Source organism: Prionailurus viverrinus, chromosome B1 (assembly GCF_022837055.1).
Source record: "Prionailurus viverrinus isolate Anna chromosome B1, UM_Priviv_1.0, whole genome shotgun sequence".
Lineage (NCBI taxonomy): Eukaryota > Metazoa > Chordata > Mammalia > Carnivora > Felidae > Prionailurus > Prionailurus viverrinus.
The window spans coordinates 173,277,789-173,300,269 of record NC_062564.1 but is presented as its reverse complement, the minus strand read 5'-3'; the positions used below and the strand labels follow the sequence as shown (position 1 = coordinate 173,300,269).

The window sequence follows — 22,481 nt, the reverse complement described above, 5'->3', positions numbered from 1 at the left end:
CCTGGGCGAATCCGCTCGGGCCAGCTCAGCTGTCCCGCCCCTACCGCGAGCGGCACTGGGCGGAGCTGCGTGCGCGTCAAGGCCGCTGAGGCCCGTGGGCTGCGGCTCCAGGTGCCGCCACGCCGGGCGCTAGTGTGCCAGGCCCGCATCGCTTTCTGTGTCCTCGTCCCCGCTGACGGCCGGCGCTGAGGTGGCGCCGCGTGGGCGCCACGTCGGACATAATCTAGGGTTGCGGGGGTACTGAGCCAGCCGGCTGCGGCGCGGGGGGACCGGAAGGTCCCGGCCCCTTTCCGGTCTCAGCAGCAGCCCGAACGGGTGGCCTAGTGTTTCGGCCCCGAGATTTTGCGGGTCCCACTGAGCCGGGGCTTACTCCCCTCCCACGTACTCCGGGCCAGAGGCCCAAGGTTTAGTCAGATCTCTTGGGCTAGGATGCTGAGTCCTGTCATGACTGGACCAGTTAGTGCCTCCGCCTGATCCCTGGGAGGAAAAGCATAACACCCACGCCCTCCCAGCCATATTTTCCAGAGATACTCCTGCCAAATTCGGGATTTGGGATGTCTGTGCATGATACGTAGCAGATAATTTGCAACATGCAAGTTCCGTGCTATCAGGAAGACTAAAATTAATGTATGGAGACTTCCCGTTTTTAATGAGGTTAGTTCTGTTCTCTTTCTCCCTTACAGAATCATCTTAAACCTCAAATCTAAGAAGAAAAGAAGTCATGACTTTTCTTGTGTGTTCCTCACATACTTTTTGTACTCGAAGTCAAAGACGATTATTAAATACAGCGTCATAAGGAATGTGTTTAGAAGTTTATAAAGGCACATTAAAATACCTGATAGATGATGAGGGGTTTTTGTAAGTTTTTTAAAAGTCTTATTCCTTTTTTTTTTTTAATTTTTTTTTTCAACGTTTATTTATTTTTGGGACAGAGAGAGACAGAGCACTAACGGGGCAGGGGCAGAGAGAGAGGGACACACAGAATCGGAAACAGGCTCCAGGCTCTGAGCCATCAGCCCAGAGCCCGACGTGGGGCTCGAACTCCCAGACCGCGAGATCGTTACCGGCAGAAGTCGGACGCCTAACCGACTGCGCCACCCAGGCGCCCCCCCCCCTTTTTTTTTTTTAATGTTTATTTATTTTTGAGAGAGAGAGAAACACAGAGTGGGAGGGGGGGGGAGGGGAGGAGGGGCTGAGAGAGAGGGAGACACAGAATCCAAGCAGGTTCCAGGCTCTGAGCTGTCAGCACAGAGCTCCATGCTGGGCTCAGACTGCTGAACCCAGAGATCATGACCTGAGCTGAAGTCCCACAGTTAACTGACTGAGCCACCTAGGTGCCCCTTTTAAGTTTTATTTCTAATCTCCATACTCAACATGGCGCTCCAACTCCTGACAGGACAGCAAGAGTCACATGCTCCTCCAACTGAACCAGCTAGGAACCCTGGGATGATGGTTTTCTTGACAGGATCATGACAATCTGAAGCAAGCTTATGAAGGGGCTGAGTCTAGGTGGCTCAGTCGGTTAAGTATCCGACTTCATCTCACGGTTCGTGGGTTGAGCCCCAGGTTGGGCTCTGTATTGACAACTCAGAGCCTGGAGCCTGCTTCAGATTCTGTGTCTCCCTCTCTCTCTGCCTCTGCCCTGCTTGCACTATCTCTCTGTCTCTCAAAAATGAATAAATGTTAGGGGCGCCTGGGTGGCTCAGTGGGTTGAGTGTCCGACCTCGGCTCAGGTCATGACCTTGCAGTTTGTAGGTTCCAGCCCTGCATTAGGCTCTGTGCTGACAGCTCGGAGCTTGGGGCCTGCTTCCATTCTGGGTCTCCCTCTCTCTCTGCCCCTCCCCCGTTTGTGCTCTGTCTCTGCCTCTCAAAAATAAAGACACATAATAAAAAAATCAGCGTTAAAAAATTGAAAAAAAAAAAAGAAAGCTCATGGATACTGCTTAAACAGTTTGCTATAGATTGTAGAAAGTATGATAAGATATGTAGGTGTTGTATATTCTGTGCAATATTCTATATTGTATGGATTCATTTATCCAACAAATATCTAGTGCCTATTGTGTGTTAGACATTATCCTGGAGACCAAAGATGCAAAATGGATTAAGACCCAATTCCTTTTTCCAAAGCTCACAGGCTAGTAGAAGAGATAAGTGACTAAGTAATTGCAATATATGTGACAAATACTGTACTATAATAGAGTTATCTTTTTGAACTTGGCATATAAATAGATTTAAATTTCCTTTTAGAGGGGCCTCTGGGTGGCTCAGTCAGTATCTGACTTGATTTCTGCTCAGGTCATGACCTCAACAGTTGATGAAATACAGCCCACCTAGGGCTCTGAGCTGAGTGTAGACCCTGCTTGGGATTCTCTCTCTCCCTCTCTCTCTGCCCCTCCCCCACTTGCATGCTCCTTCTCTCTCTCTCTCTCTCTCTCTCTCTCTCTCTCTCAAAATAAATATTTAAAAAATAAATAAAAATAAAGTTCCCACTGCAGTTAGTTTTGTGATAAAAACTACTTTTATATTATTTCTTCCCTTTGTTTTGAATTAATCATTTTTCTACCTAGTATTCACTTTACATTCTTTGTTAGTATTTTGATAATAATCATAATCTTTGAAACAGTACAATCTCAGAAATTAAATCAGAATATCAATACTAGCTGGGGCGGCCTGGGTGGCTCAGTCAGCTAAACATCCAACTTCAGCTCAGGCCATGATCTCACAGTTCGTGAGTTCCAACCCCATGTCAGGATCTGTGCTGACAGTTCACAGCCTGGAGCCTGCTTTGGATTCTGTGTTTCCTTCTCTGTGCCCCTCCCCAACTCGTGCTCTCTCTCTCTCTCTCTCTCTCTCTCTCTCTCAAAAATAAGCATTTTTTTTTAATTAAAAAAAAAAAGATTTAAAAATAGCATGTCCAGGGTAGTAGCCATGGACATTCAGAGAAATAAAGATACTCAAGAGATGATCAGGGAATAAAAGCAACAAGACTTTGGTAATATTCTCTACCCCACCCCCTTCCCCCACACCAAAAGTGACACTATCCTGGTGTCTGACAATATATTTTAGTTCTGCCTTACACAGATACATTTAAGGGAATCAATTTCCAGCTCTTCAGCTTCCACAGGTACCCTTTCCCAAAATGAATATGCCTAAGAATAATAGTCCATTTTACAAAAGAAAGGCTTACCTTTTACCCAAGTGAAACCTTGTTAGGATCCGTTACCCTGGGGTGAAATTCTCCTGAGTGCCAAAGGAATAAACTGGATTCTTGTTTTGGGGCAGCCCCCTAGAGTGATTAATCAAGACACCTCAAATCTGTCTTTCTTCATTTTATACTTATTTTTGCTGAGGCTGAAGTCCAGTTAGAAACAGGACATGTTGGCCTATGTTAGGGTATTCTGAATTCCAAACAGAAGATACCATAAAATTAGTGACCTTGATTCTTTTGAAAGCAACTTGACTATTTTGCAGGACTACTAAAATTTAAAAAAAAATTTTTTTAACGTTGATTTATTATTGAGAGACGGACAGACACAGAGCATGAGCAGGGGAGGGGCCAAGACATAGACACAGAAACTGAAGTAGACTCCAGGCTCTGAGCTGTCAACACAGAGCCTGACATGGGGCTTGAACTCAAAAACCACAAGATCATGACCTGAGCCAAAGTCAGACGCTTAACCAACTGAGCCACCCAGGCACCCCAGGACTACTAAAATTTTTAAGAGGTATTGAATAAAATAGAAATGGAGAAACTTTACAGTATTTATTCAGTTAAATAAATATTTATTTAACTTAGTTATATCAAATCTTTTTTTTAATCTAATTTTTTAAAAAATTTACATCCAGGGGCGCCTGGGTGGCTCAGTCGGTTAAGCATCCGACTTCGGCTCAGATCACGATCTCACAGTTCGTGAGTTCAAGCCCCGCGTCAGGCTCTGTGCTGACAGCTCAGAGCCTGGAGCCTGCTTCACACTCTGTGTCTGCCTCTCTCTCTGCCCCTTCCCTGCTCATGCTGTGTCTCTCTCTGTCTCAAAAAATAAAATAAACATTTAAAAAAATAAAAAAATAAAAAATTTATTTCCAAATTACTTAGCATATAGTGCAACAATGATTTCAGGAGTAGATTCCTTAGTGCCCCTTACCCATTTGGCCCATCCCCCCTCCCCCACCCCCTCCAGTAACCCTCTGTTTGTTCTCCATATTTATGAGTCTCTTCTGTTTTGTCTCCCTCCCTGTTTCTATATTATTTTTGTTTCCCTTCCCTTATGTTCATCTGTTTTGTCTCTTAAAGTCCTCATATGAGTGAAGTCATATGATTTTTGTCTTTCTCTGACTAATTTCACTTAGCATAATTCCCTCTAGTTCCATCCACATAGTTGTAAATGGCAAGATTTCATTCTTTTTGATTGCCGAGTAATACTCCATTGTATATATGTATACCACATGTTCTTTATCCATTCATCCATCGATGGACATTTGGGCTCTTTCCATATTTTGGCTATTGTTGATAGTGCTGCTATAAACATGGGGGTGCATGTGTCCTTTCAAAACAGCACACTTGTATCCCTTGGATAAATACCTAGTAGTGCAATTGCTGGGTCGTCGGGTAGTTCTGTTTTTAGTTGTTTTTTTTTGAGGAACCTCCATACTGTTTTCCAGAGTGGCTGCACCAGCTTGCATTCCCATAGTTATATCAAATCTTAAGATAGTTTTCCACTTATAGTCTTCATTTTGTATGATGTTTAATACTTTTTATTAACAAAATGGAACTCACACCTAGGAACATATTAAGTGTCAACTTAAAATGTGTGAGGCATTGACTGAAGTCAGAGCCATTCTCCAAAATTTCCAAGCTGTTTAATCACACAGATGCTGGCACTCTGGACAGCACCTAGGACTGTAGTTCTTTTAATGCTTTGGAGCTATCCAGTTTTATGTACAAGTCTTGCAAAACTTCTTGTAGTTTATGCATTGTGATCTTGCTGTCACTAGAGTCTTTACCCAAAAATTGAGTAAGACAAATAGAGGCAATTTTGAATGTGGAGTAGAGATTCCACTTGGTTTGGTCACTGACGGAGCCAAGTAAGTTCAGGTGAAAAGGTACAAGTCAAGGCTTAGATTCCCTATTTTAGCCAAATAGAGAAAAGAATTAAATGACACCAACAATATGGTTAGTTGAGCAAGTGGATTGAAATGAGAGAGACATATATGAACCTTTGTTCAGGGAGAACATTAAGATTGCTTTGCATCACACTTTTTTTTTTCTGTTTGCATTGCACTTCTAAAAGAAAAAAGTGTGCAAGACAATACATAGTTTTTCAAAATTCTTTTAGGAATATACAAGCAATAAAGTTTGAAATTACTAGGTCTAGGGGAGCCTGGGTAGCTCAGTCGGTTGAGTGTCCACCTCTTGATTTTGGCTCAGGTCATGATCCCAGGGTCGTGGGCTCAAGCCCTGTGTCAGGGCTCTGTGCTATGAGCATGGAGCCTGCTTAAGATTCTCTTTATCCCTCTGCCCCACTCCCCTGCTCATACTCTCTCAAAAAAAAATTTTTTTTAATTAAAAAAAATTTAACAAATACCAAAAAATTACTGCTATAAGATAAACCAATGGGAGTGGTTGGCTGCAGTTGTGTGGAAAACAAGATGGCTGGAGGAGGAGAGGTGAAAGGACTGAGTATTGGAAAGATTGTCTACTTGGATATTGACACCACTGAGAACGATGATAGGAGAAGTGCTGAAAAGTCAGGCAGAAAGTCCAGTGCTAAAATCATAGATCTAGGGATCTATGGAAAATAGACTTTGGAAAATAGGGTATCATATGGAATGCTCTGCCAGTATGAGCTTTTAAAGAGTTGAAGAGTTTTGGTGAGGAGAGAGGGATAGGCGGGCAGCCAAAATGGGAAACTGGGAAGAACCTCACTCTACCTCGACATACTTTGGTTAGAGGGTCTGGAAAAGACAACAGCTCCCATTAGAGAGGGCAATGGGAGAGTCAGTGCCCTTAAGTAGATGCCAGGTTTGGTGAAGGGAGTGTTCAGACAAAAGGGTGAAGGTATGGGGCTTTTGCCTATGATGGCCTCTCAGTTTAGGATGTTTGAGGCATATGGAAGGGTATAAGATTGAATCAGGTAAGGGGGATGGTGGAGTGATGACCTGGGAGTCTTGGACTTATAGTGGATGCTGATAGAAACAGGGGTATAGGATGTGTTTAGATTACTCATGATAGTCTGTAAGGCCAATTATCATAGTGAAGCCATGAGTGTAGGGAGAGTATAGGAAGGCAGGATTGAGGAAGCCTTGGCAAAAACATGTAGATCTCAATGGGTTTTCCTTTCAGACATGATGATAGCCAAGAAAGAGGTGACATCACTGGGGAAGTGGAGAGGGCTCTGTGGGTATCTCTTCACAACTCTGCAGGTAATCATATTTTCCATCTGAATAAAACAATAAAAATATCTCCTTCTCATCCGACTCCTATCCCACTCAAATTACTGCCCATTTCTCTGCTCCCATTCATTGTAAAACTCCTCCAAAGAGGAGTTGTACTTCTTCTCTCTTTCTGCACCCCAGTTCTTTCCTTAACTACTCCAGCTGGGCTTTCATCCCCATCATTTCACCGAAACATCTTTATCAAGTTCACCAGTGAGTCCTTTCTGCTGAAATGTTGAATTATCCATCCCCATGATTTGGCTAATCGGTAGAATTTGCTGTCACTGAGCCTCTCAAATGGTTTCCTTTCACTGGATGCTCCTTCTCAGTTTGTTGGTTCCTCTTTCTCAACCAGAGTTCTAAATATTGCAGTCCTGGGATTTCTTCTCTTCTCTCTTTACTGTTTTAAGTAATTTTATCCAGTGCCAAAGATTCAAATATTATCTATATTCTGTTGCCTTTTAATTTATATCTCTCTTTGTGATGGAACTTTACTTAGCTCTATAAATCTATCCAACTACGTACTCAAAAGCTCCATTTGACACCTTAAAATCATCATAGCCAACACATAAGTATTGTTTTTCCTCTGTGGCAATGACTGCCAGCTGACTCCAATAGCCACACTTTAGTAATAGAATTTCCAAATTTGCTGGGCAGATATGTTCCAGGATAAAGACTACACCTAGCCTCCTTTGGGTATGGTCATGTGACTAAGTTTTGGCCAAGGGAATGTGAATGGAAGGGATAATGTACAACTTCCAGGACAAACCTTAGAGTCAACAGGTAGGCCCCTCCTTGTTTCCTTCCCTTCTGGCTGAAGCACTGACCCAGTGGGGATTGTGGTGAACTATCTTCAACAATGCAGAGGACGACGTTGGGTGGACAACACAATTTGAGAAACACTGCTCTAGGGATCAGTGGAGCAACAAGATGAGAGTCTGAATTATGAATACCTAAAGCAAGCATTTTAGCCCTACACTGCTTATGTATTTTTTTGATGTTTATTTATTTATTTTTGAGAGAGAGCACACATGGAGGAGGGGCAGAGAGAGAGAGACAGAGACAGAATCCAAAGCAGGCTCCAGGCTCTGAGCTGTCAGCACAGAGCCTGACGCAGGGCTCAAACTCATGAACCGTGAGATCATGACCTGAGCAGAAGTCAGACACTTAACCGACTGAGCCACCCACGTGCCCCCCTTTATTTATTTATTTATTTATTTATTTATTTATTTTTAACATTTATTTATTTTTGTGAGAGAGAAGACAGAGACAAAGCGCAAGTGGGGGAGGGAATATTTACCCTATTAACAGTTGTAATCTAAGACCTTGCAAAGTAATAATCCTACTTTCTTTTCCTTCCTTCCTTCCTCCCTCCCCGCCCCTCTCTTTCTTTTTAAGAGCCTTCACATGAATTGAACAGGCTTCTGTTAGGGCCATCCATGAAGTATAACATCTCCCTTCCTCATCCCCACAAGAAATAATTGAGAAGATAAAGGCATTGTTTTTACGCATCAGGAAAAACTGTGAAATATCACTAGTAAAATTAAACTACTGCAGGAGAATTTAAGGTTTCAGTTAATTCCATGCCAATATGTAGAAATCAATTAGAAAGAAATGATTGTTTGCTTTTGTTTCTGTTTTGTTTTTCATCTCTAAAACTAAACATAAGGTAGCCTTTTTTTTTTTTTTTTTTTTGAGAAGGAGACAGCATGAGCAGCAGGGGAAGGGTAGAGAGAATCTTAAGCAGTCTCCACAGCATGGAGCCAAATGGGTGCTTGATCCCATGACTATGAGATCATAACCTAAGCCAAAATCAAGAGTGGGACACTTAACCAACTTAACCACCCACGAGCTTTAAAGTTTAGCATTCTTTATACCTGCAGTTCTTACCCTTAGCTGCTACTGGATTCACCTGTAGATGTTTAGGTCAAAGCCCTAACAGAATCTCTGAGGTATAGGGCCAAAGCATCAGGTGTTTTTTTTTTTTTTTTTAATGTTTATTTTTGAGAGACAGAGAGAGAGAAACAGAATCCAAAGCAGGCTCCAAGGCTCTGAGCTGTCACCACAGAGCCCAATGCAGGGCTTGAACCCACAAACCGTGAGACCATGACCTGGGCCGAAGCCGGATGTTCAACAGACCAAGCCACTCAGGCACCCCCAAAGCATCAGGTTTTTAAAGATCTCAATGTGCAGGCAAAGTTGAGAACCACAGTCTAATAGTGTGCTCTTTAGCTTTCATTGCAATGGATTTATTAATCTATTAGTCAAAATGTATTTGCTTTCCAGTTTCCATCCAAGGATTTTAAAATCTTGATTGGAAACTGTGATATTCTATTTAATGTTTTAATCTTCAATGTTTTTCTTTTGCCATGTCTGTCTGACCTAAAGGTTCCATTGTCCATTCTTAGTAGAGTGAATTCTTTCCAATGGAAATTCAGTGTTAATGCCCCAAATTTCCAGTTTCCTTACAACTTAGGTTTTGAAAAGGGAGAGTGTGAATGTGTATGTGTGTGTGTGTACATGTGTGTATGTATGTATATTGGGACGATGAGAGCCTTTATGTAACAATATTTATTTAGGACTTTACAAAGCATTTTTACAAACATTTCATTTGCTCTTCACTTCAGTTGTCTGTAAAGTGGTAGGTATCATATTTGATAAGTAAATGAGGAAAGTGGTGCTCTGAATTAAGTGGGCTCCCCAAGGTTCACATAACTTGTTTTCCTTAGTCAAGGTATATAGGCTGCTCAAAATACCAGTAGTCATTTAGTTATCAAAAACTAACATTCACACAGTTTCATGAGAAGGGAACATGTAACATATTGAATGTAGAAGTAGAAATAAAAAGCCAGCTCTCTTTTAAGCTAGCTATCAAAGAGTTTTGCAAAAATGTAAAACAGTGCCACTCTTCTCACTAAATTTTCATTTTGGAAAATGGTTATTTTTTCATAAAAACCTTTTTATTAATATGTATTGGGTTTATTATTTTAAAATACTTAATACTTTTAAATGTTCTGTTATAATTTTGGACACAGTATATATATTGATAGATATAATGCATAATATAAACAAAAGTTCTTTGGGGCTCCCAAGCCAGAAAGTTTGGGAATCACTACTATAAGCTATATGCTATCTTTGAATTGTGAGAAGAACTGAATGAATTGTTTACCTTAGCATTAAGCCAAGCTCACACAAAGCTACTTGAGTACTTTTTCCCCAAGGCTAAAACACTATTGGCAATACTAAGTATTTTTATTGCATGAGACAATCACTACAATTAAAATAGAAGTTTGAGAATTGGACAAAAATTACAGAATGATAAAAAACAGCTTTCTACAACAAAAACACCCTTTTAATATCTTTGATACTTTCATAGATTAGCATCAGAATTTATTACAAGATTATTATGATTATTTTTATTACAAGGATATTACTACAATTATTCAACCTTAACTGTTGCTAGTTTATACCTATTTGACTCTGATTTCTTAAATATTGCAACACAATGAAAAGAATACTTTTGATGTTGTAGAGAGAAAATTACTACCCCTTCAATGGAGAAAATATAATTTTCAATTATACTTTATTTAGCCCAATACTTCCTTAAGCCTTGTATTTTCTGATTGAACTTTGGCTAACAGAATCATGCTTGGAGCCTGAGAACATCAGCTTTCAGTAGGCTGTTGCTGGTGAAACTCTCTGGGAAATAGGATGTTGACAGAGGTATAATGTAAAACAAAATAGAGTAAAATGTAATTTTAAAGAAAAGGTTGTTAGATTAAAATTGAAGGCTAAGCAAATTTGCAAAGATATAAATCCTTTTTTAATATTTATTTCAGAGAGAGAAGGAGAGGGAGAGGAAGGGACAGAGAGAATCCCAAGCTGACTCCGCACTGTCAGTGCAGAGCCAGACATGGGGCTTGAACCCATGAACCATGAGATCATGACCTGAGCCAAAATCAAGAATTGGACACTTAACTGACACCCACAAGGACGTAAATCTTAATCCATGTGTTGGTAGTGTAGGCTCTGGTGTCAGATTTGTATTTGTTCTATATGTTGTAACCACAAAATTTTACTTGCTGTATTAATTGTTAAGGAATCACCTTTAAAACATCCAGACTTCCAAAGTTTAATGTTTCTATACTAATTAGTTGTCAGGGAGAGCTGCATTCAGGCCAGGGTCTGTAATGCCTTTTGAATGTACAGTGCCTCTTCCTTTGGCACTGAATTAATGAGTAACTATATAACAGATTCATTTAAAAACAACATAGGAGACTTATTCTATAATGCTGAACTTGCTATGTAGTATTTGTGCTCTTTAATTTTGCTCAGTTCTTCACAAACAATGCAATTCAAATTCATTAATCATCAAGACATAATATGTGTGTCTGAGTTATGAGAATATAGGAACCAGATTTTTAAGAGGTAAGACCTCTGGTACTGCAGGGATTGTAAATATTTTTTTCTCATTCCCAAATTTCCTAGAAACAAGAAGAGTTTTGTATAAGGGAATATTCCTTTTTGATATGAAAGTTGCCTTATTCTTAAAATTACACATATTATTCTTTACCCGTACATATTCCCTGCTTCCCAGACATCTTCCACCTCCCTTTCAATAGACGTCTTAATTTGGCATCTGATGATTTAAAATGGTTTCCGTAATCTAATTTTGAATAACACCCATTTTAAAGCAGAAACAGTTTAACAATTAACAAATATAAACACTTGTTGAAATGTTTACTGAACCAACATAGTCCATTTGTTTGAGAAAAGATATGCAAAGTTAAGTTTCCCATGGGAAAAGATCACCTTGATAACTCCAGTTTTTAAAAATCTGAGCGTGATAGATAATCACAGTTGGTGTTTATGGAACTTTTTGGTGGGGAGAAAAACCAACTCTATAAACTGAGATTTGGAGCTGAGAAAACTATCAGATGAAATGGCAGGAAGAAAAAACTTATTAGAATTCCACTTTCTAAGAGGAAAACTAATACTGCAGAACCATTTAATGAAAACTTATCATTACAGGGGTTCAGATATCTACTGACATATGTATGACAAACTTGAGATTGAAATCATTAACTGCCTTCAGGAAATTATGTATTTCACAAATTTTGCTGTTTTAAAGAACACTTAAATATCACAAAGACACTGATACCATAACCATGCCCAGAGCAATTGTAAAATTGCTTAAAAAATTGTAAAATTGTCTAAAAAAATTTTTAACATGTATATGGGGATTAACAATCTTTAGTTATCTGGATGCATTCCAGGTCACAGGACAATAGCAAATTCTTACTTTGGCATGTGTTCAGTACAGTTACATGTCTAGCTCCTTTTAGGTAACATCTGTCTGCTCAAATAATTAATACTATTGGATATTATTCCCTCAAAGCAAATGTCTATTAACCTTGTATCCTAGAAGAAATTTAAAAAACAGTAACTAAAGAAATGTAATTGTAATCTAATTTCCTAAAGATTTCTCAGAATCCCTACTTCTGAATACTGGCCCTACTGCTATTATAGAAATGTTTTCCTTGAAAATTCCATTTCTCTATGGAATGTCTTTAGTTAGGAGTAAAAAGTCTTACAAAGAAATTGTTTAATAAAGAATGTTAACATTTTACTAAGCAAAAGATGTTTGCTTCAATTCCCACAAAAGCCAAACAGAAAACAATGCATTACTAACGTTTTCTATTTATTCATTAATAAAAAGTGCATAGTACAAGCCCTTTATCCCAGTCCAAGTACTCAGTTAAAAGATTACAATAAACCCTGGATGGCACAGACATGATTTGTTTGGCATGATTTAAACATTTAAAAACAGCAATTAATATTTAGTACATCACATGACCACTTTTGCTTTTAACAAAGCAATCATCAGACATGGTAACAAATACATATGATTTTTCATTTAGAAATATTATGTTAAGACTAAACCTACTATTGCAACAACAAAAATTTAACCCATTATGTGTAAACGCTTCATTTCTCCTTCAAGTTGCTATTTTGTGTTGTAAGCTGATGCGCTGGTCCAATTTTAGCACATGTTTATTTAGAGTGACAGACTTTAATTCAGAGTGACAAATTTCCAAGGTTTCTTTGAAAATATAAAAATTCAGTAATTCTATAAATACTACCACATCACATACCACACAATGACACTAAAAGTAACCATGGAATAGCTGAACCTAACAGTTACTTTGGAAAATCTCTGCAAGTTTAAAATATGACTTGCTGGCTATGGGATAGTGCTTGGATAGATACATGATAAAATCTTTTACTATACACAGTTCCAATGTTAACTTTTTCCATATGGAAAGAAAACATTACTTTGCATAAGGTACATCAAATCACTCTTAAATAAAATTAACTTAATGTTAGTTGTGGAATATTTAAGAGCCAAAAATTAAAATGTGAAGCTTTAGCTTTCTTTTTTCCAGATTATTTAAAAATGATTGTAGCCACAGTTCAGGTGAATGTTTACAAGCCAAGTAATGACTAAGAGTGTGCTCAATAAGAAGGCCACATGTAGAAGTTTAAGAATTAAATAGAATAATATAAATTACTAGTTAGGTTAACAGGAATACTTTATATGCAGTAGTACATGGTCTTTCTCAGGAATACGGAGAAATTTTATAAGCAAAAAAACCAAAACTACTTCTCTAGGAGCTTTGTTGCTAATTAAATAGATGGTCCATATAGAAAAGGTTAATATTCTAGATGTACTATCAATTAAGTATACATAACAGAAATGAAGAACCAGGAATAAGAATCTAGATTTGCAGGTCTCTAGCTAACACTAGACATTCTGTTTCCAGGTCTAGGCCAGTTGGCTTCAACCAAAGCCAATTCTCAATTATTTGTGAGCCACAGATTCCGTAAATACATCAGTATCTCTGCCAAAGATTGGCTTTCTAGCAGCTTAGAGAAAAGACTGTTAGGATATATGTGTAAGCCTTCAAAGTCTAGGGGGCAAGGGCAGAAAAAGGAATGCTTACAGAGATTTAGCTCCATCCTATGCCATTCCTGCCCTTTCTGCATTAAATACTCTAACAGCTATAAAGCTGGGAAGGTTTCCAGGCCCAGCAAGAGGAAGAAATTTAAACCTCTGGTGCTCAATTATCCAAGATTTGACTTACCTGTGTTATGATACCCTTCAATTAGCATAAAGTAATTGAGTAGGTTATATTATGTCAAGAAATTAAGCACAAAGCCAAGATGCACAAAAGGAATGCAAGCAGTCAATATTGGATTATATAATGAATGAAGCCCTTAAAATGTTTATGGCCTAAAATGTAATCATAATAAAGGGGGGAAAATACCCTATGAGCATCACACAATTGTATCAGAGACTCTATTAAACAGTACAATGATATAGAGAAGTTTATTAATTCATACAAGTAATTTCTCAGATCAATACAGTGAAAAGCTAGACTCATCTGGGGGAAAAATCCTTACATTGATAGCAAAATATCTTCTAGCCCCCATAAACCATCTGTAATCACTTGCTAAGAAAAAATTCCATAACCACATAGGTCATGCAGACTTCGTTTTTATGCCATTTGTATTTTCTTTCAAACTGAGCAAAACAATGCAAACTTTTACTTTTCATACATTTCAAAATTTTACTTATATTAATACTCCTCCTCACCCCAATCCATCCTATTACTAAACAAGAATGAGATAAGGGATGAGAAAAAGATCCTTGATTGCTTTTTCATTTTCCTCCTTCTCCCTTGGAGTAAACTAAGAATTCATCAAATATATTTTAAAGTAAGAAGGATAATAAAAGATTCAATTTTTTCCTCACAGAAAAAAGACTAAATAAGTAAAGAGCATTCAAATATCAGTAACCAAATAGGTCCCCAATACAGCTTTAAGATAGTTCCATTTAACAGGGAAGTGTTAGAACAGAAAAGAAGGTTCCTGAGAGGCACCCATTTAACAAATAAATTATAGCTTAAATTATTACTGTATAGAATATACTTGGCAAAGGCAGAAAGAATTAACTTTTTTCCTCCTTTCACAAACCTTGTAAGGCTATAATGGACTGTAAATCATCCACCATATTTAAATCATGTTTAAAGTTCTCCTAATATTAGACATTTTTACGGGAATAAAAAACTTAGTAAACAACTATTTCATTTCTTCTCCCTTCCTTTTCTAGCCACATAAGCCAGTTGTAGTGGATGACACAGAACTGTAAAATATTCCAAAGGCTGCCACAGTCCCAAGAACTAGAGATAACTGCCACCCGCAAATCAAGGTAAATGTAAATACAGTGTGGTTCTAATTTTTTTTTCATACAATCTCAGACAACCCCAAGTAACTTTATAAATAACTAATGAAAAAAAAAAGCAATTTTAAAACCTATCAAAACTATTTAAAATATTTAAATGCAGAGATCTCAAATTTCCTTCAATCAGGCCAGAAATCATCACAAAAATTATGATCACAGTTACAAACAGAATGAGTGGAATGTTTAAGTGTAGGATAACCAAAAAAGCCCATGTAACTTTTTTTTAATATAATCATTTACTCAAATATGCTGTAAAAAGGAATGGTGAGAACACAGGCAGCAAAAATAAGCTTGCAAGTGAAATTTCTAGAGGCTCATGAAAACAATACCATCCCACATGGCAGATGCAAAAGGAAAAACAGTTCTAATGGGGTTAAGAGTACTCTGGTCATCTTCGTTCATTTGGTCGTGCAAGGTGTTAACTATTTTCACTTCCCATATCACAAAGTTAGTCCACAGGAGGGGCTGGTGGATCTTGTCCCTGGCATTAGAAAGACAGAAATTATGGAATTTACTTCTTAAATCCCAGTGCAACTAATCTAACACATATAGTAAGTGTTGAGCAGCATGCCCACCACCCTCCAATCCCTAATCATATACTTATTTGAACTTTTTATATGTTTCTGCACAAGGGAACACTAGATTAACACTGTAATTCACCAATGTTTGTTTCATTCCTCCCTGTAGCACAGAAGAAAGGAAAATTGTGTAACAGTAGTATGATATGGAGGAAACTGCTCTCGCTGACAGCTCCAGAAGTGATATTTAAACCAATAAAGGTAGCATCATCCCTCTTGCTAAGATGACTGAACTCAGTACAACCAAAGAGAAGCTAGAGATTTTTGTTTCTCATTACAGAATGTCAATGAGGAAGCATGTGACTCCAGATGCTGTTGGCAGGCATCCTATGACCACAAAGGGAGCTCACTTTGGAATGAAGCTGATGGTCTGAGGAAAGAAAATAGGGCTTCGATGATACTGTTAAACAATCTAACACACTGATCCTACAACCTTTCTGGATTTTCTAATGTGTAAACCAATAAAGCCACTTGTTTCAACCAGGCCAAGCTGATTTTTGTTACTTGCAAGAGAAAGTATTTGAACTGTAAAGGAAAGATCAAAGCTTTAGAAACCTTCAAGAAGATTCCATTTATTTACTGTGACCTGCTATAGGAGGCCCCAGTTGAGGGTGGTCAATTTTTCAAATAGGTCAAAATGTGAACTATAGCCTAAAATTAGTCAATATGTTTTCTTGCTTATTCTTAGGGCAGTGGGCCTACTCTTCTAGAACTGCTGGCCTACAATGAAATAAGATTTAGTGACTATTAGATTTCTGTCAGTTTTTATGGCTTCTAAACCAGCTTATTAAGTTGAACTTCTTTAGCTCCAAAAGTTGAGGAAGTTGGTCTTTGATATGAAAGTAGTAAAACTATGCATAGAAAGTAAGAAAAAAGGCTGAGGAGAAAGCACCTTATCAAGACAACATACAAGCTGTTTTATGGATATCTTCCTCTCCATGAAAAACAAAAAATAAATTGAAGGCCCTTTATATCGTGCTAATGATGCTTTCTTTCTTAAAATCAGCATGGCTACATAACTAAATGTTCTATTAAAAAAAAAAAAAGCACTGATTATCATTTGCTTTCTCCTATGTAAGAAATTAGTTTAACTAAACTTCTAATAATAACAACACAGATTGTGGAAAAGAAGAAATTATTTTAGCAATTCCATATGGTGAAGGTTGGAGAAGGGAATTAGTGGGATAATTTGGTGTTCAACAATGAATTCATCATGGAAATATTTTTCAAGAGATAACATCCAAGTCAAACAGAAAAGAAAAAATATAAATGCTGGTTCTCCAAACAATTAAAAGGAATCCTTCAGTGGAGTTTCTTCTATTCAAGATAGCACAAAACACTCCCTGTTGGGTCACTTTATTTATGCTATTTTTTACCTAGGTTCTATAAATGGTAGTAATCATGACTATCAAGATTTATCAACATGAATGATCCTATCTCTCCTTTGCCAGCGTTTGATCTATTATGATGCAGAACTGGATGAGTTTTTAAGAGAAACTGGATGGGAAAACAAAAGGAAAACAGGATTTAGCCAGATAGGCTCACGGTCTCTACTGAATTTAATAGCTAGGACAGAAGGGGAAAAAGTGAAGTAGAGGGAAAAATATGAACTATAGCTAGTAAGAGAATTTAAAGAGCGGGAACCACGAGAAGCAAGGGATCAACTGTGAGGAACTGGGGAGTGAAAGACTGAGATTTGAGAAGTACTGCTGTGGATTATTATGAACTGGATCATTTTCTATGTTGAGAAAGACTGGAATGTGAGTAAAGATTGGAATTCATTCTACAACTCTTTTTGGGCTACTGGTCTGTGTTTCTCTCTATATGTAACTCCATGAAGATTAAGCCTTTTGGGGTTGCAAGATTTACAAGAACTACATAGGAAGAACTTATTCCATGAGTTAAATCTTCCTTTTGCTAATTCAGATATTTCAGTCAAAACAAACTCCTCCCATTCCCAGACCACACCCACCCCTACCCAAATGAATTTCTAATCCACAACACTTACATTATGAGGACTGGTTGGCTTTCCAGTAAGATTGGATCCTCTTAGATTAGGAGGTCTCAGTAGAAACAAAATCACTGCAATAACCATCCAGGCCATCAAGATCATGGTAATACTGATGCCATTATCACCAGAAGGTCCTGGCACTAAAGACAAACAACAAATATATTTGCAACAAAAAATGTAGCATGGTTATAATATTGTTAGATAATTTAAGAATAAATTCTAATGTTCAAGTGCCATTTTCAAAAATTGTATTACACATTTGAAAATATACAATGAAAAATTGTATACACATTTTAAGAAATACAATTATGAAATATTACATCTTGAATTTTCCTTTCTTCTTGTGAGAAAATCTAAATGGTAAATGGTACAAAATAGTCATAAGACGAAACCTATTAAATGAGGATTTTAATATATAGTGGTTCTTAATATTTTGGTGTGACAGAATCCTTTGAGAATTTTAGAAAAATTAAGGACTCTTTCCACTGTAAGAATCCATGTATACACACTCAATTTTGCATATGATTTGGGAAGGTTCATGAACCCACAAAGCCACCCATCCCCAGATATACTGAGATCTACAAAACCCAGGTTAAAACCACCTGATGTACAGTAAAGACACTCTACCTCAGGACAGGAAAATTCTGAATTTTAATTACAAAAGCAGCATGAAAAAATAACAGAGCTTAAGGAAAAGGAACCATGTGAATTGTATAATATATAAATTAAAGATCCCTTGAATGATATTCTCAAAGAGATAGTAATTTGGCCTTCTTTTTTAACAAAAAGAAGTTGGATTCAGATACAGATATTCTAAAATCTATCCATTTATCAGGAGAAAGAAGTCAGGGCTGTGTGTGTCAGTAATAGTTTCTCCCAGCTCCTCAGGCAGCTATGTCTTATTTAATTCATTATTACAAGTACCTAACACAGTGGTGGCCCATGGTATGAGCCTAACAAATTTCTGCTAAATAAAACAGACTTATAATTGATGTATATTAGAGAACTCAGTTGTCATAAATGAAAATTACAGAAGATAGATTTCTTTTTTTTAAGTTATTTATTTATTTATTTATTTATTTATTTATTTATTTATTGAGAGAGAGAGAGAGAGAGAGAGAGAGAGAGAGAGAGCGCGCGCGTGAAGAAGGGGCAGAGAGAGGGGGAGAGGATCCACACTGTCAGCACAGAGTCTGATGTAGGGCTTGAATTCACGAACCGTGAGATCATGGCCTGACCTGAAATTGAATTAGACACGTAATCAACTGAGCCACCCAGGAGCCCCTATTTTAAGAGATAGAGAACGAGAGTGTAAGCAAGAAAGGGACAGAGAGAGAGGGAGAAAGAATACCAAGCAGGCTCCACACTGTCAGCACAGAGCCCTACACGGGGCTCTATCTCATGAACCATGATATCATAACGAGCCAAAATCAAAACTCAGAGTGTGTTAAGGGACTGAAGCCACCCAGGCACCACATGAGAGGGTTTTTTTTTTGTTGTTGTTGTTGTTGTTTTTAAAGCAAATACCATTGGGACACTTGGGTACTCAGTTAAGTGTCTGAGTCTTGGTTTCAGTTCAGGTCATGATCTCACAGTTCATGAGTTCAAGCCCTGCATCAGATCTGTGCTGACAGTATGGAGTCTGCTTGGGATTCTCCCTTTCTCTCTGCCTCTCTCTCTTAAAATAAACATTAAAAAAAAGCAAATACTATTATTTTTATTGCTAAATAATAGCTAAATTTTGAATCGTTACTTTGAACCAGGCATCTCTGTTAACCCTTTTAACAATCTTATTTTATGGTAAGTACTACCATATTTTCATTTTATTGATGAAGAAACTGGGGAAAAGGGGGGTTAAATCCTAATGTCATACAGTTGGTATGTGGCAAAGCTGGGATTTTAATACAGCTGGTGTCATTCCAGAGGCTGTACTCTTAACCAACCTCTTTGCCATGTCAGAATCTCTGACAATACCACAGAGTGAGACAGAACCTGAAAATTATTAGTCCTGTGAGTAGTAAAATTAGAAAACACAGATTTAAAAAGGATTTTTGATGAATAAGCTTGTAAGTAGAGGTTACGTAAAATTAGATTATTTAAAGTTAAAGAAAGATAACTGTGACTTCTACACATTATCACTTCTTATGGTGCCCCGTCTCAGAAATAAAATGCCAGATTAATGGTATAGACCAGAAGTGAAACCCCAATGTCAATTCTTATGTATTATTCAATTTGGAAAGTGGGTCTCTTCCTTTCATTTTATTTTATTTAAATTTTTTTTAACGTTTATTTATTTTTGAGACAGAGAGAGACAGAGCATGAACGGGGGAGGGTCAGAGAGAGGGAGACATAGAGTCTGAAACAGGCTCCAGGCTCTGAGCTGTCAGCACAGAGCCCGACGCGGGGCTCGAACTCACGGACCGCGAGATCATGACCCTAGCCGAAGTCGGCCGCTTAACCAACTGAGCCACCCAGGCGCCCCTCTTCCTTTCATTTTATAAGTAATCTCTACATCCAGCGTGAGGCTCGAACTCACAACCCTGAGATCAAGAATTGAATGCTCCAACAACTAAGCCAGCCAGGCACCCCAGGTCTCTTATTTTTTGATACTCTTTGCACATAAAATATTCTTCACGGGGTTGAACCTTGGATCACTAATTTACTAATTCATGTCTTTGTAGACATGAAAATGCCTACTCTCACAGTCATGTTATGGTTCTCAGTTTCCTGTAACTGTCTCCTAGCTTGGTTCTTATTCCTGTCTTCCTTTTCTGCATATTGCTGCCAGAAAAGTCTGCTTAGAACACTGCTCGTAACAGATCTGCTGACCAACCCAGTGACTTACTCTCTGACTACTGCTTCAACTCTGAACTCTTCAGCCTGGCCTTTCCTCATAGTATTTGGCCCTACTCATCATATTAACTCCAAATATTTCTCACATAAAGCATCCTCTTGTTCTAGTCAACCATAGTATCTTCTTCCTTCTTTAGCCAGTGGTAGTCTGGTCTGTCTATGCTTAAGAATAGCCTGTGATGACAGCAATACCACAGATTCTACGGCTCTACCTCACACCATCTAATTCAGGAGCAGCTCAGGGATGGGGTCAGGAACCAACAATATTTTAAAAACTTCCCAAATGAATATGATGCAACAGTTCAATGCTAGTTTGGCTGAAAGAATTTGACAATTTTACAAACTCAGTCCTGGGGTACTCATGATTTTTTCCCTGTCTAGCATGTGCTTACAAATAACCACCATTTATTCACCTACATCACTCTCTTCTATAAAAATCCCCATTTTGGGGGTACCTGGGTGGCTCACTCAGCTGAGCGTCCAACTTCAGCTCAGGTCATGATCTCACGGTTTGTGGGTTCAAGACCCACATCTGGCTCGCTACTGTCAGTGCAAAGCCCGCTTTGGATCCTCTGTCCCCCTCTCTCTTTGCCCCACCTCTGCTTGCAGTCTCTCAAAAGTGAATAAACATTTTGTTCTCACTTTTGAGAGAGAGAGCATGAGCAGGGGAGTGGTAGAGAGAGAGCTAGACACAGAATCCAAAGCAGGCTCCAAGCTCTGAGCTGTCAGCACAGAGCCTGATGTGGTGCTTGAACCCATGAACTGTGAGATCATGACCTGAGCCGAAGTGGAACATTTAACCAACTAAGCCACCAAGGCATCCCAAAAATGAATAAACATTTTTTTAAAAATCTCCATTTTCTCAGTCCTCTCCTTCCTTTCTTCTCTGGACTAGTGTAGCATTCCTAGTTTGAAGGAATGGCTTCCTATTTGTTCTAATTAGGACATTAACTTTTCAAGAACTGAGACCATTTTATAGCTGTTTGACTCCATTACTTCTTAGCTATATAATCTCTGTGCCTCAATTTCTTCACCTGTGAAATGGAAATATTACTATCATCCCAGAGAGTAGTTGTGAGGATTGAAATGATCAGTACATAAGGAGCAGTTAGTACAGTGACTGGTACACAGAAAGTATTTAATACCAGTATTGAATACCCCAGGAGGTATTCATTACAAGTATTATGCACACAGAAAAGTCTGAGTGCAGATATATCCTGGCGTGAATAACTAGGCTGGATAAGATGCTGAAGTGGGAATGGAAAAGGGTCAAATACAAATAGTACTAGGATGGGAGAAGCAAAACACGTGGTGACTGACTGGACTGACAGTAGAAGGGGGAAGAAAAGAAGTTAAAGATGCCTCTAAAGTCTGTGAAGGGTAGTAACGTGCAGTAAAATTTCTCTACTTAAAAGGCTAAAAAAAGAAAAAAAAGGTTAAATGGATATCATTTTCCTAACCTTCAAAGTTTGATAAGTTCATTTCTCTTATTCTCCAATAACTCAAGGCCCCTCTCAGAATAAAGAATAATAGCTAAATCAATTAAAGTTGAACCTCTTGGGGTGCCTGGGTAGCTCAGTTGGTTAAGCATCCAACTCCTGATTTTGGCTCAGGTTATGATTTCATGGTTCTTGAGACTGAGCCAGAGCCTGCTTAGGATTCTCTCTCTCTCTCTGTCTCTGTCTCTCTCTCTCTCTTTCTCTCTCTCTGCCTCTCTCTCTCTCTCAAAATAAATAGACTTTAAAAAAAAAGTTGGACCTCTTGACCATAGTCAGTGTTTTTCTATTTATACTAGCCCCATAAAATTAAGATGGCTCTAGAATGTATTTTCACATAGGTATACTGTGCAAGATTATTTTTTTTTTAAAACCTAGAAAACAATAGAAACAAACCTGAATGCCTGCCAAGAGTGTCTGATTAGTAAATTAGGGGAACATCTGCACAATGTAATACCATGAAGCTGTAAAAAAATGTTTAGGGAAGTTTCCATGAGATATGCTATTTTTTTTTTTTTTGACTGAAAAAAAAAAAGGTGAGAAACTGTGTACCAAGAAAGGAAGTAAATAATATACAGTTTGCTTGTACATGAATAAATTCTGGAAAGATACATAAAAAGCTAATAATACCTGAGACAGCACCTGAGTAGATGAGAAAATGTAAGGAGGAAGATAAGTTTTCAGTGTTTATTAATTAAGTCCTTGATTTGTGAACTATATATAAAAAAATAAATTGAATTAAACAAAAAAAGTTCAGGATTGGAGAGCCTGGGTAGTATCTGAACTGAGTTGGACTTCCTGAAATA

The 22,481-nt window shown here is 38.1% G+C and overlaps 1 protein-coding gene and 1 long non-coding RNA gene across 4 annotated transcripts in view; one reads left to right on the top strand and one right to left on the bottom strand.

The window, feature by feature from the left end:
* Window positions 1-106: 106 nt before the first annotated feature.
* On the top strand, window positions 107-15,799 carry LOC125163692 (uncharacterized). The gene is made up of 4 exons (XR_007151539.1): window positions 107-654; window positions 14,606-14,704; window positions 15,425-15,516; window positions 15,596-15,799. It is a non-coding gene; the product is annotated as an uncharacterized LOC125163692 (long non-coding RNA).
* Window positions 12,115-22,481, bottom strand: part of SMIM14 (small integral membrane protein 14) — an 83,926-nt gene continuing 73,559 nt past the window's right edge. For all 3 annotated transcript variants that reach the window (XM_047855803.1, XM_047855801.1, XM_047855802.1), the window contains exons 4-5: window positions 17,324-17,466; window positions 12,115-15,218 (exon numbers count right to left, since the gene is read on the bottom strand). In XM_047855803.1, the coding sequence (XP_047711759.1) occupies window positions 15,186-15,218; window positions 17,324-17,466 (176 nt within the window). In that variant the 3' untranslated portion in view covers window positions 12,115-15,185. The remainder of the gene's footprint in view (window positions 15,219-17,323; window positions 17,467-22,481) is intronic.